Source organism: Charadrius vociferus, unplaced genomic scaffold (assembly GCF_000708025.1).
Source record: "Charadrius vociferus isolate BGI_N301 unplaced genomic scaffold, ASM70802v2 scaffold201, whole genome shotgun sequence".
In the NCBI taxonomy this organism is placed as follows: domain Eukaryota; kingdom Metazoa; phylum Chordata; class Aves; order Charadriiformes; family Charadriidae; genus Charadrius; species Charadrius vociferus.
Window position 1 is genome coordinate 1,698,447 of NW_009646936.1, and position 12,517 is coordinate 1,710,963.

Consider the following 12,517-nt stretch of genomic DNA (forward strand, 5'->3'; position numbering starts at 1 on the left):
CTGCTTAATGGCATCACATGGTGAGAGCCATAGGTTAAGACATCAGCGAAGATCATAGGCACAGCAATGGTGTGGCAGGGGTAATTCACCATGAAATTTGGCCGTGCACTTCAGTTCCCAAATCTAACTGTAGGTCTCCACAGAAGTAAATGTGGCCATTGCCTCAGAAACTTTATTCTGAGCTTGGAAGACACAGCAGCACAGGCTACTGGTCAGAATACAGTCTTTTGGGCTCCTGGCTGTGTAAATCATAGCTGCACTATGCTGAGAACTCTGCTTCTCTGTTCTTCTTAGCTGTGTTGTCCAGACGAAAGCTAAACTAGTTACATAAACTTGCTTGTGCAGTTGTTCTTTCCTTCCTTGGAAGATTCACTGGGTGATGCAAATGCTTGTTTTGGGTTTTTTTTTTTTGCAAATGCAGTCTTGTTACTGTGAGATAATGTCCATGCTGGAGTTTGAAAGGTACTGCAGCTGCCCTAGCTTCCTGGGGTCCCTTCAGTAAACAGAAGGAGCCAACCACACCTGACTGGGGCTTTGGGCCAACACATTCATCCTGCCCTATTGCTGTGGCCCTTGTTTCCAGCTGGACTCCAATACTAGTGAAATATTTACAGAATATACCTTGTTTCTTTATATGGCTCATGTCCATGTTGGAGGAAATCTACACCACTCCAGCTGGACCAATGCTGTGACTGAGTGGGATAGAGATTTCCACTAAGTTAAGTCATGTCCAAGTGAAGTTGTCTACAAAGAGTCCAGGGAAGCACTGTAAACACAATATAAAGGTTTTATATCAAACACTTGGGAGGCAAGGAGGCAGAGAGGCTATTATTCATTATGGCTTATCTTGCTGATCTTAGAAAACAGTGGTGATACTAATTAGTTGGATAATGAAATGCATTCATTTAATGGTCATGAAATTAAAAATTAGCTCGAGTGAGGAAAATGCAAAGTGAAAGCAAGCAAAGTATTTGATGCAGTTCCTGCTAATATGCTTTACCATCACTCTGGTTTCAGCCCACCTTGAGGGAAGACTGACACTAGCTCTAAATGAGGTGGTGAATTTTTTACAAGATGAACAAATGTAGGTTGAAGCTGGGATATGATGCAAGCCAGGAACGGGGTGCCCAAAGAGATTTACAGACATAAGAGAATATTTTTATCCAGTCTCTATTCACTTGCCATGCATATTTTGACCCCTGATAGTTGTTGAGATTCACATTGCAGTTCATGATCCACAGATAAAAGTACAGGTCTGCAAAAGACAAGGCCCAAACATCTGATCTGAAATGAATAATCAGAGATGGAAGTCTCTTTTCTTAGTTGCCAGGATAATCCATAATCAACCCATATCCGAGTTTGGCTGAAGAATATATTTTATACAGGCCAGGAAGGGTAGGAGGTCTGCAAGGAGAATGCAGAATATTTTAGCCTGGTTTCACTAGTTTACATTCATCTAAGTTCCACAGTAAGTAAAAGCTGTTATTATTTAAATAGGACATTTATATCAGATGCATGATCATTTAAATAATTACATGCAAAGTTATTTAAATAGGAATGTGTAATGAAATCTCATTCTAGTTTCTTATGGGCAGCTTTATACACATATGCCAATCTTGTTGCTTTTCCTTTTCTTTTCTGGGCTGGTCTGCTCATTTTCTCTAGTAGGGGGACACTTGCTCTGTGGAAGAGCCAGTGCAGCTGCTTTGCAAGGCACTTCAGAGGTTTCCCAACCTGAAAGGAGCCTTTGCTCCTACCATGCTTTTATTATTGTCTCTCTCCTGGGAGTTCCTAGAAGCTGCAGTTCCTGTATCTATTGTGTTGCGAAAAACATGAGTCCTTGCTTCTGTGAACATACATGAATCATTAAAGCCTGGAAGTCATTAATGCTTTGGGATCTTCAGCATTCCTCTTGCTTTTGCTTTAACTTGTCTTCACCTCCTGTTTTCCTAATGCCAGCCTCCTGAGTGGGCATTTGGTACCATCATCAAATCTTCCTTCACTGGGAATTTTATTTAGTGACCATGTTACCCTAAAACATAAAAAAGTTACGATTACAGGGTTTTTATGATCCATGAATAAAAAGCACCCTATTTAGGTCAATCTACAGATTTAACGTGTCACAGCAAAGTCTAAGTGCTATATAACTGCTAACTAATTGCCTTAATGATTGTTAGAAGGGAGGACAACCAGTTAAGGCTGGTCTTGTGACCAGTGCTAAGTGAGAGGGCGGAGCTCAGTGGCAGATTGGTGCCCAGCCTGGGACAGATCCAGCATCAGCTCTTGTTCATTAACCGGACAAGGGCATTAGTAACGTGTGCGTGACGTTACAAGTCCTCTTCCAGCTGCCTGTAATTTCATATCTTAATTTAGTCACCATTAATAGAGAAAATACAAAGGAGACATATTGGTGAAGCTTTCCTGGGCTGCTGAAATACTTTCTTTGAAAGAATTTCAGTGAGCATCTCTCATGGAGCCCTCGGGTGCAGGGTCCTTCGCAAATCCGTGGCACTCTTCCAGCAATTGCCGTGGTGAACCTGTATCTTGGTTATGGCAGATAACATTGCTGGTTGAACCTCACTTTTTACATGCAACTGCCTTTGGTTTTCAGGGGTTTTGGTTCTGCTTTGTTTTCAAAGATAATCCTGCAGCATGACTTTTGAAATCATTGTTATTCACAGGTGTGTGTGTGTCCTGCCAGCTCTGTTTATAGAATATTACTTGGGAATCAATATTCTCATAAGAAGTTTTAATCAAAAATGTGTTCAGGAAGCAAACACTCCTCTCAGGCTACTGCCCTTGGATTTGTGAGGAAAGCAATAACAGGGCTACCTTAGATTAACTAGCTGGATACCCAAGTAGCAGTGTAGCTGCAGCAGCACAGCTAGGTAATGCTTCCCGAACATCCAGGCTACACACTTTAGAATTGTTCTACTTAATGTATCTGTCTAGTTAATGTAAAGTTGTATTTTAAGGCATTATATGGCTTAGCATTGTCCTGGTTCTCCACTATCTTACTGTTTCTACACAGGCAGATTGCAGTTTATATCTTCTGATAACAGAAGTGGAATGACTTGATGTCAGCTCTTCTATCTCAAGCTAGAATTAAAACTGTAATGAATCAATAATTTAAATCTGGGTATTTGTGTCCTCCTATTTACATTTATTAGTATGATCTTGTGTTCATACTAATGTAACACCATGGACCAACTGCGAACTTCCTGTAGAGGACCAAATAAATTTAGGCATACAGAGGTTACCTGGGATCAAACCGCATTTGTATAACCTAGCGGCTGGTCTGTGCCCCATATGAAGTAATTGGGTTATTTCAACACAGTTTCAGCTCAAAAGAGACCTGCATCATAAAAATCCCGACTGGCACCTCCTTCCTATAGCAGGGACCTTAGACACAGAAATGGCACCTCTCCAGGGAGCAGAACTGAGTCCAGCCAGGTCAGCTGGGAAACACAGAATGCAAAAGTTTCCATTGATGCTGCCATACATCATTTTCTGTGCATAAATAGGGAAGGAACATCAGTCTCCAGGATTGCTAGATTGCTTATTTCTACAGGTAATAAAATAACTCTAAGGAATGGAATAGAAGAGGATTAATAAAATAAGAAATAAAAAAGGCAACTCTGACATGTAAATTCAGTGGAGCATTTCAATAAAATACTTGCCTTCTGGCTTGATTTTTAGTGCTGGAAATGGATTGGTTATTTGTGATTAACACTGAGCTGTTTTCATTATCTACTACAGCTTAGAAAGTTCAGATTATTTCCTTTTTTTATGTGAGGAAATGCCATACACAATCACACAACTGATTGGAAGGAGGAGTTGGAAGCCACCATGCTGCTAGAAAGCTACAACCTAGCTGCCTTTACTGAAACTTGGTGGGACAAATCCCATGAGTGGAGTGCGGCTATCAATGGCTACAGGCTGTTCAGAAGGGACAGGCGAGGAAGGAGCTGCCGAGCTGTTGCCCTCTATATAAAGAAATGGATAGAGTGTGAAGAGCTGTCTCTGAAGAAGAGCCACGAGCAGGTTGAAAGTTTATGGATAAGAATTAGAGACTGAGGCAACAAAGGCAACCTTGTGGTTAGTGTCCACTACAGGGCCACCCAATCAAGGGGAGCCTATTGACAAAGCCTTCTTAGTCCAGCTACAGGAGGCATCATGCTTGCAGGATCTTGTCTTTCTGGGGGCCTCCAACCACCCCAATATCTGCTGGAAAAGTAGCATGACGATCTGTAGACAGTCCAGGAGACTCCTGGAGTGCATTGAGGATAACTGCTTAAGCCAGGTAATAGACAGCCCTAACAGAGGGAATGCGATGCTGGACACAAGCAAGCTCATCTGTGACATCAAGATTGGAGGCAGCCTGGGCTGCAGTGATCATGCACTGGTGGAGTTCACAGTCCTGAGGAATATGGGTGAGGTGAGGAGTGAAGTCAGGATCCTGAATTTTAGGAAAACAAACTTCCAGCTGTTGAAGGAGTTAGTCAATAGGGTCCCCTGGGAAACTGCCCTCAGGGACAAGGGAGCAGAACACAGCTGGCAGATCTTTAAGGACACTTTCCATAGAGTGCAAGAGCTCTTGATTGCCAGGTGGAAGAGGTCAGGAAAGGAAGGCAGGAGACTGTCATGCCTGAGTCAGAACCTGACGGTTAAACTAAAGGGCAAGCAGGAAATGCACAGGCCGTGGAAACAGGGACAGGTATCCTAGGAAGAGTATAGGGATGTTGCCAAGTTGTGTAGGGATGGAGTCAGGAAGGCCAAGGTGCAGATGGAGCTGAACTTGGCAAGGGATGCAAAGAATAATAAGAAGGGCTTCTACAGATACGTCAGCCAGAAAAGGAAGGTCAAAGAAAGAGTACCCTGCTCGATAAACAAGACTGGCAAACTGCTAACAATGGATGAGGAGAAGGCTGAGGTACTCAACAACATTTTTGCCTCAATCTTCACTGGAAAGCTCTCTTCCCAGACCTCTCAAGTGGATGGACAGCTAGGCAGGGTCTTGGGGAGCAAAGTCCTTCCCTCTGTAAGAGAATATCAGGTTTGTGACCACCTGAGAAACCTGAACATACAAAAGTCTATGGGACTTGATGAGCCGCATCCCAGAATCCTGAGGGAATTGGCTGATGTAGTTGCGAAGCCACTCTCCATGATACTTGAAAAATCATGGCAGTCAGGTGAGGTTCCTGGTGACTGGAAAAAGGGAAACATTGCACCCACTTTTAAAAAGGTTAGAAAGGAGGAGTCTGGGAACTACCAACCTGTCAGCCTCCCCTCTGTGCCTGGGAAGATCATGGAACAGATCCTCCCAGAAGCTATGCTAAAGCACATGGAGGACAGGGATGTGATGTGAAACAGCCAGCATGGCTTCACCAAGGGCAAGTCCCGCCTGATCAACCTAATGGCTTTCTATGACGGAGTGACTATGTCAGTGGACAAGGGAAGAGCTACAGATGCCATCTACCTGGACTTCTGTAAGGCCTTTGACACAGTCCCCCACAACATCCTTCTCTCTAAATTGGAGAGATATGGATTTGATGGGTGGACTATTCAGTGGATGAGGAATTGGTTGGATCATCTCATCCAGAAGGTAGTGGTCAATGGTTTAATGTCCAGATGGAGACTGGTGACAAGTGGTGTCCCTCAGAGATCCGTATTGGTACCAGTACTGTTCAATATTTTCATCAATGACATAGTGGAATCGAGTGCACCCTCGGCAAGTCTGCGGACACCAAGCTGAATGGTGTGGTTGACACGCCTGAGGGATAGAATGCCATCCAGAGGGACGTGCACAAGCTCAAGAAGTCGGCCTGTGTGAACCTCATGACGTTCAACAAGGCCAAGTGCAGTGTCCTGCACCTTGGTCAGGGCAACCTCTGGTATCAATACAGGGTGAGGGATGAAGGGATTGAGAGTAACCTTGCCGAGAAGGACTTGGGGGTACTGGTGGATGAAAAGCTGGACATGAGATGACAATGTGCACTTGCAGCTCAGAAAGCCAACTGTATCCTGGGCTGTGTCAAATGAAGCATGGCCAGCAGGTCGAGGGAGGTGATTCTGCCCCTCCACTCCACTCTGGTGAGATCCCACCTGGAGTACTGCATCCAGCTCTGTAGCCCTCAACACAAGAAAGACATGGACCTGTTGGAGTGGGTCCAGAGAAGGCCCATGAAAATGATCAGAGAGAAGGAACACCTCTCCTATGAGGACAGGCTGAGAGAGTTGGGGTCGTTCAGCCCAACTTCTCTCTTGTTGGAGAAGAGAAGGCTCCGGGGAGACCTTATTGCAGCCTTTCAGTACTTAAAGGAGACTTATAAGAAAGATGGTTACAAACTTCTTCACAGGGCCTGTTGCAGTTGGATAAGGCATAATGGTTTTAAACTTAAAGAGAGTAGATTTAGATTAGAAGTAATTTTTTACACTGAAGGTGGTGAAACACTGGAACAGGTTGCCCAGAGAGGTGGTAGTTGCCCCAACCCTGGAAACATTCAAGGTCAGGCTGGATGAGGCTCTGATCAACCTGATCTAGTTGAAGATGTCCCTTCTCATTTCAGGGGGGGTGACTAGACGACCTTTAAAGGTCCCTTCCAACCCAAACTATTATATGATTTTCAGAGGCTTTTGCCATGAAAGAGAATTCTGGCATGCCAAATCACACTATTTTCCCCTGTCTTTCAAGCAGCTGTTCAGGCACTGCTAAAAGTGTCCTGAAATACTATTAATAGCAGATGCTTACGTTACTGTGATCAAGACTGAGTAACATTTAACCTTTGACTATGTTACTGTCATGATAATGAATTCTTCAGTAGTTTCCTAGCTCATAATTCCTCCTCCTCTTCACAAAATGCTGGCATCACGGTAATAGCGTGCGTGGACACTGCAAAAAGTGTAGGTGATGCTGGGCTGAAACAGTAAAGCATCCTGTTAGACACCATCAGGGGTGTTTTATGTAAGCATTCCCTGTGATTTTTGGAGAGGTGCTGAGGGAAAAAACACATTCCTCTAGAAGTTTTCTGCAATGTGAGGGCTGGGAAGAAAAACTTCATCCTCTTCCGCTCGAGGTGGCCAGTCAGTATGCATTTAAATGCCATCCTTATCTTGCAGACCTTCAAAAGGTCTGACTCTTAAAAAATTAATCCAGACCAGAAATCCTTGCATACTGCTTGTTTTGACGACCTCCTGCAGACCTGTGTTCCCCAGGTGGAACAAAAGGCATTTATAGAAGCTTTCTTCTTTTTGTTTTTCTTGTTTACTTCAGTGAGCACTCACCAAGTGTCTTGTTCTCACATGGTAATGCAGAATAAAAACATGTGCACCTAAGCACTTTTCCCCACAAATTCTTTTGTTTACTAGTAAATTCCTTTTTAACACTTCTAAAGTGCAGAGTAAAGACTTTCACTTTTAAAAAATCAGCTTCTCGTTATCACTGGTAATTTTTCTTGTCCTAGAAGTTTTGCAATCTTTAATCTCTTTCCTGAGCAGAGGTGGTAAAAAGCAATTTAAATACAATAGGATATTTTTTGCTCCTGAAAGAAAATGTAGGTTTTATTGCAATCAAGTTTTCATGACCTGTAATGTATTGTTCTAGATTAATCCATGCTTTTCAAAAGACAATGCCGTACACTGAAGGCATCCAGATTAAAGTACATTCACCTTTCAATCTCTTTCAACAGATTCTCTCCATGGGAATGATGACTGAATACTACCACTACTTTTTTACAACATTGGTAAGGAACATTAAAGATTTAGGGGTGAATTTTCTCTGTTGCAGAAACACAACTAAAAATTTCCACTTTTTCTAGATCTTTGTTGCCATTGTTCAAGAAAATCCCTGGAGAATGAGTACTAACACTCCTTAGTAATATCAGGACTCACAATTTTGTAAGGAAACTGTTTTGTAGTATCTGTGGGGCTGGCTAATACTTTAATACAATGGAAAATAATTGCAGTATTGTGTTTAAGGAGGAGTCATCAGTACAGGTGGATCAGAGTTAAACAAAATAATGAATGAACAGCTTTACTTTGGAGCTGAGGTTAAGCACCGCCGGTGGTGCGGTTCATTGCTAAAATGTTTAATTTACATATAAAGACACAAAATCACACATGTACAAAATCACTTGGGATATTTTATAGTAAAAGAAAACCCCTAAATTTTCTTTTATGGTACAAATCTATAAATACCTATTTCAGCCCATTTTTCCTATCTTTTGACTTATATGCTACATATAAATATAACTCAATCTATGTGTAAGCTCAATATGCATTGTAGACTAGAAAGACAGCAATGATTTAATATTGCTAGAACAGTTCTAGAGCACTGGATTATATCATGTGCATCAGTTTATTCTTTATTTCCTCTCCACATAAAATTTTATGTGGAAGTGGAAAATCGTTTTGAATCCAATAGTCAATTAATTAGTCAGAAAAGACTCTCTAGCTGTTTGGAACTTGAAGTAATGGCTTGAAATAGTTCTCTTTGAGGCCATTTTAACATCAAGAAAAATGTGAAAATTTAGGATTGACTGTGGATCTTACAGTTTTATACAACAAACAATACAATAAAAAGTCTAACATAAAGTGGTAACCACCACCAACAATATGCATGAGGTAGTATAGAGCACACAGTAGAACAAGCAGTAAGCAGTACTTGTGGTATCTTGGCATTATGGTATTGTAAATGTTGACATTTTGATGGTTACTGTGGTATTAAACCATGACCAACACATTTGTCATTTTACTGGCCTGCCAGGATCAGCAAAAAGTTGTTCTGAAAAACAGCCTTCAGGCTTTGGGAAACAGTTATCATCTTTCCACTGCCTGATAAATACAGCTGTGGAGTGTGCCACACAATTATATCACTTAGAATACCCACTATTTTCCTGCCCTGCAAATGCCAAGCACTGAAGTGCATGAACTTACTATGCACTGGCCTGACAGGTCCATTAGACACACTGGCAGCAAGTCACCTGAAGGAAGCAAGGCAGGAGAAAAATAGGATTCATAAGTAGTAAAAGTGTATCACTCTCAACATCTCTTGGAATTTTCCTTTCCCCGGTTGAGAAATAAGCTTGACATTGGCCAGCTAATTCCTCATGTTGGTTTGTCAGAGCTGTAACACTGTTAGAGGACTGCTCTAAATTAAGATTAGATACTGCTGTGCAGGTTGGTTGCAAAATAGTGTTGTTATGGGAAACTGATTTTTACGTTCCAAAAAGCAGATAAGTAGTTTGTCATAAGTTTCACACAGCTTTGGTTTATTCAGATTTATAACTGAAGCGGTCATGACTAGGCTTTGAGGGCAAACAGAGCACTCACAGGAGAAAAAAAAAAAACAGCATGTGAGTTTTGGATTGAAAATCAAATACAATTTTGGCCTAATTTTGCCTTCCAAACATTTTGCTTTAAAAATACTACATCTGGTTTTGTTTGTTTTCTTAATGGTGATTTAGGATCTATTTGCATTAGACCTGGAACCCTACAGATACAGTGGAGTAAATATGACAGGCTTTCGCCTGCTCAATGTTGAGAACCCGCAAGTTTCATCCATCATTGAGAAATGGTCAATGGAGCGTCTGCAGGCACCACCGAAACCGGAGACTGGCCTCCTCGATGGCATGATGACAGTAAGTGAACAATCACAATGATGCAGGGGCATCTACGGCATGATTTGCAATGCTGTTCTAGCAGACGTGAACTGATCCCACTGCTGCATTATTTCACAATGCAAATGTTGAAGGAGCATCCCCCAAACAGGCTTCCTTTTACCTGCTTCTACACAGAAATGCATTTTCCCCATGAGCCAATGTTGTAGCCACCTGTGTGACAAACCACTCCCGGGCAGCTCTAGAGATGAGTGGCAATTCTCTGTCCTAGTGCCATCCAGCTAACATCATTCATCTTATTGTTGTCAAATGTATGTGCTGCTGCCTCATTTCTCTTACAATATTCTGCATGGAGTGAAGAACATAACAGGAAATAAAAACTTTCATAGCAGGTATACAATTTATAACCTGCAGGGAAAGATATTGTACATGTGGATAAGTAATAGCATTTTTAAATTGGAAAAGTGCCCTTTCTCTTCATTTCCATCATCTACAGTAACTCTGGCTTTTAAGATATAATTTAAAGATAAATGAAAGGTATCATCAAGACAGGAAATTAGGATTTCCTCCCTACCACTCTCCCAAGAAGAAAAGGAAAGGATAGGAGCAATTACATGGATAGCGTGACTCTCTTCAGTTTTGCGGGGTGAAGGGTTGCCATCTTTTTGTGATATGAGATAATGTATCTTCTGTACTGAGTGGAGTTCGAAGTGATATGAAATAGACTGTATTGCAGATGATTGCAGCAAAAATTTTGAAACATCCTAACATCCTGAAGAGAAATGCATAATGTGTGCTATCTCTAGGATTTAAAAAGAAACGTCGTTTGTTTGGGCAGTGCCGTTGTGCTCACTCATACGCAAAGCACGGGAGAAAGCTGTCCCTGGAAACTTCTGTTGTGAATACACAGGACCTGCAAGGGTAGTTATTCACACATAGCTATTCACCTGTATTCATCCAACTGTAAAACTAGGAAAACCAAAGTTCTTACTAGACTCGTACGCTCTCCTTTGCATCTCTATAATGTCTTAGTGTCCTTGATGCTCTGAAACAGCATGAGCACCAAGGAAAGCATCTTCCTCGTTGGCTGTGATCATTTAAATATTCATAGCAAGATCTGCCTGTTCAGTTTGATGGAGAGCTGCAATACTGCTATATTTCATTAGACAATAAGGCTATGACAAGCCACACAGTATAATGAGATCAGGATTACATCTCCTATTGTTAATGCAGGATTTCTCCCTTCTGGTTCACGCTATATTGTTGGTTCTGATGTCAGCTTGTGGGAAGTCAGCAGGGCATGACCAAGACAGTTTTGAGTTCACATCTCACTTTATGCCCAAATTGCACACAGAAGCATAGCTGTTCTAGTGGGATCTTTGGATTTCTTTGCAATAATTTTAATAGAATACGAAAATCAGAAAAACTATGTTCCAGGACTAATTCTTAGACCCTTTCTTCTTATGCACCAGTACAGACATCAGTATAAGGCAGTTTGCTTCAGAAAATGAGGTGACATTTTGTTCCTTCATGCAACCCCAAGCCCTAAAACAGAACAGCAGTGCGGGGAGAAATAAAAGGTTAAGGGAGGTAATATAACCTCCCAGTTGCTGCACGTCAGGGTGGATAAGTAACAAGCTACAAAAGCATGAGATTCAAGCAGCCAAGTCTGGCAATGCTGCCAACATGCAAACACTGCGGGATGCACCATGTTATCAAGTAAAATAATCGGGGGTCCCAGACAGGAGTGCAAAGTGAAGTGCACTGAAGCATTTTCATCAAGTATCTCCAGAGTCTCTAGGCCTGGGACACAGGCAGACTGGGACTCCAGCAACCCAGTAAAATTCAATCCTGGATGGGCATGTCCCCAGTCTAATGTAAAAACTGATCTGAAGTCCATTAACATTGATGGGAATCTTTCCATTGATTTTGAGGGATTTTGAATGAGGCCTTTTGCCTCCGGGTCTGCTTGGAACAACTATCTGTTTTAAGACACTTGACACTGAGAACAGCTGTTATTGTCTCCTTCTGCCTGCCTCACCATTTATAATGTTTTCAATTTACTCTGATTGTGGGAGCATTGTTTTGGGCAGATCCTGACTAGCGTGTCAAGAGCAATTCCTCATCTGCAGTATATTAAGATTAGTTGATAAATTCAGATCACATTTGATTGCCAGCAAAAAACTCCAGTGCTGATAAGACTGATGCTGTTGTAATTTACTTAGGTAAATGAAACAGACAAAGAATCAAATCTATTAATTTCCCAAAGGAATTGCATGGGAAAGGAATAAAAAACGGATTAGCTTTGCAGTTCATGCAGATGAGTCCAGTTTCTCATCTGCAGAGTTAGTACCTTTTTTAAAGCCCTACTTAATTATTCAGTAGCTTTATAAGAAAGGTAAGCTCATCAGTTTTGCAGCATCCCTGTAAATTAAGTGAAACATGGCCATTCCCGCCGCACACATGAGAGCACTGAAACACAGTGAAGGTGAAGGCAAGGTTTTTCTAAAACTTCCCAGCGATAAAGGATGACAGAGTGTGTGATCTCAGTTTGAGGTTTGCTGGACATGCTTTTAAACCAATAAACCCATTCTCACAGGAAACACAGACGCACAACTAGCATGCAGGAATTTTAGTAATGTTTAGGTATCTAAGGGCTGTATTCATCTGTCCTGTCTTAGACAATTAGAAGTTAGATGTGTAAGTCCAACTTAAACACCAAAAAATGCACCTCAAAAGGACAGTAAATCTCTCTCTAGGATGGCATGGGAGGTATGGCAGAGGAACAGCCCTGGTCAAATCTCGGTGGGGCCATTTCACGCATCTGTGCCAAAAGCGAAGATTCTTAAGAGTGGTAGACACTTAGAGACAGTAGATACTTGTCTTGTGGGATGCCCACC

The 12,517-nt window shown here is 41.8% G+C and overlaps 1 protein-coding gene across 1 annotated transcript in view; it reads left to right on the top strand.

Annotated features, from left to right (window-relative positions):
* Nucleotides 1-12,517, top strand: part of GRIK1 (glutamate receptor, ionotropic, kainate 1) — a 239,115-nt gene that overhangs the window by 173,519 nt on the left and 53,079 nt on the right. The window contains exons 5-6 of the mRNA XM_009894929.1: nucleotides 7,689-7,742; nucleotides 9,465-9,638. Of these exons, the coding sequence (XP_009893231.1) occupies nucleotides 7,689-7,742; nucleotides 9,465-9,638 (228 nt within the window). The remainder of the gene's footprint in view (nucleotides 1-7,688; nucleotides 7,743-9,464; nucleotides 9,639-12,517) is intronic.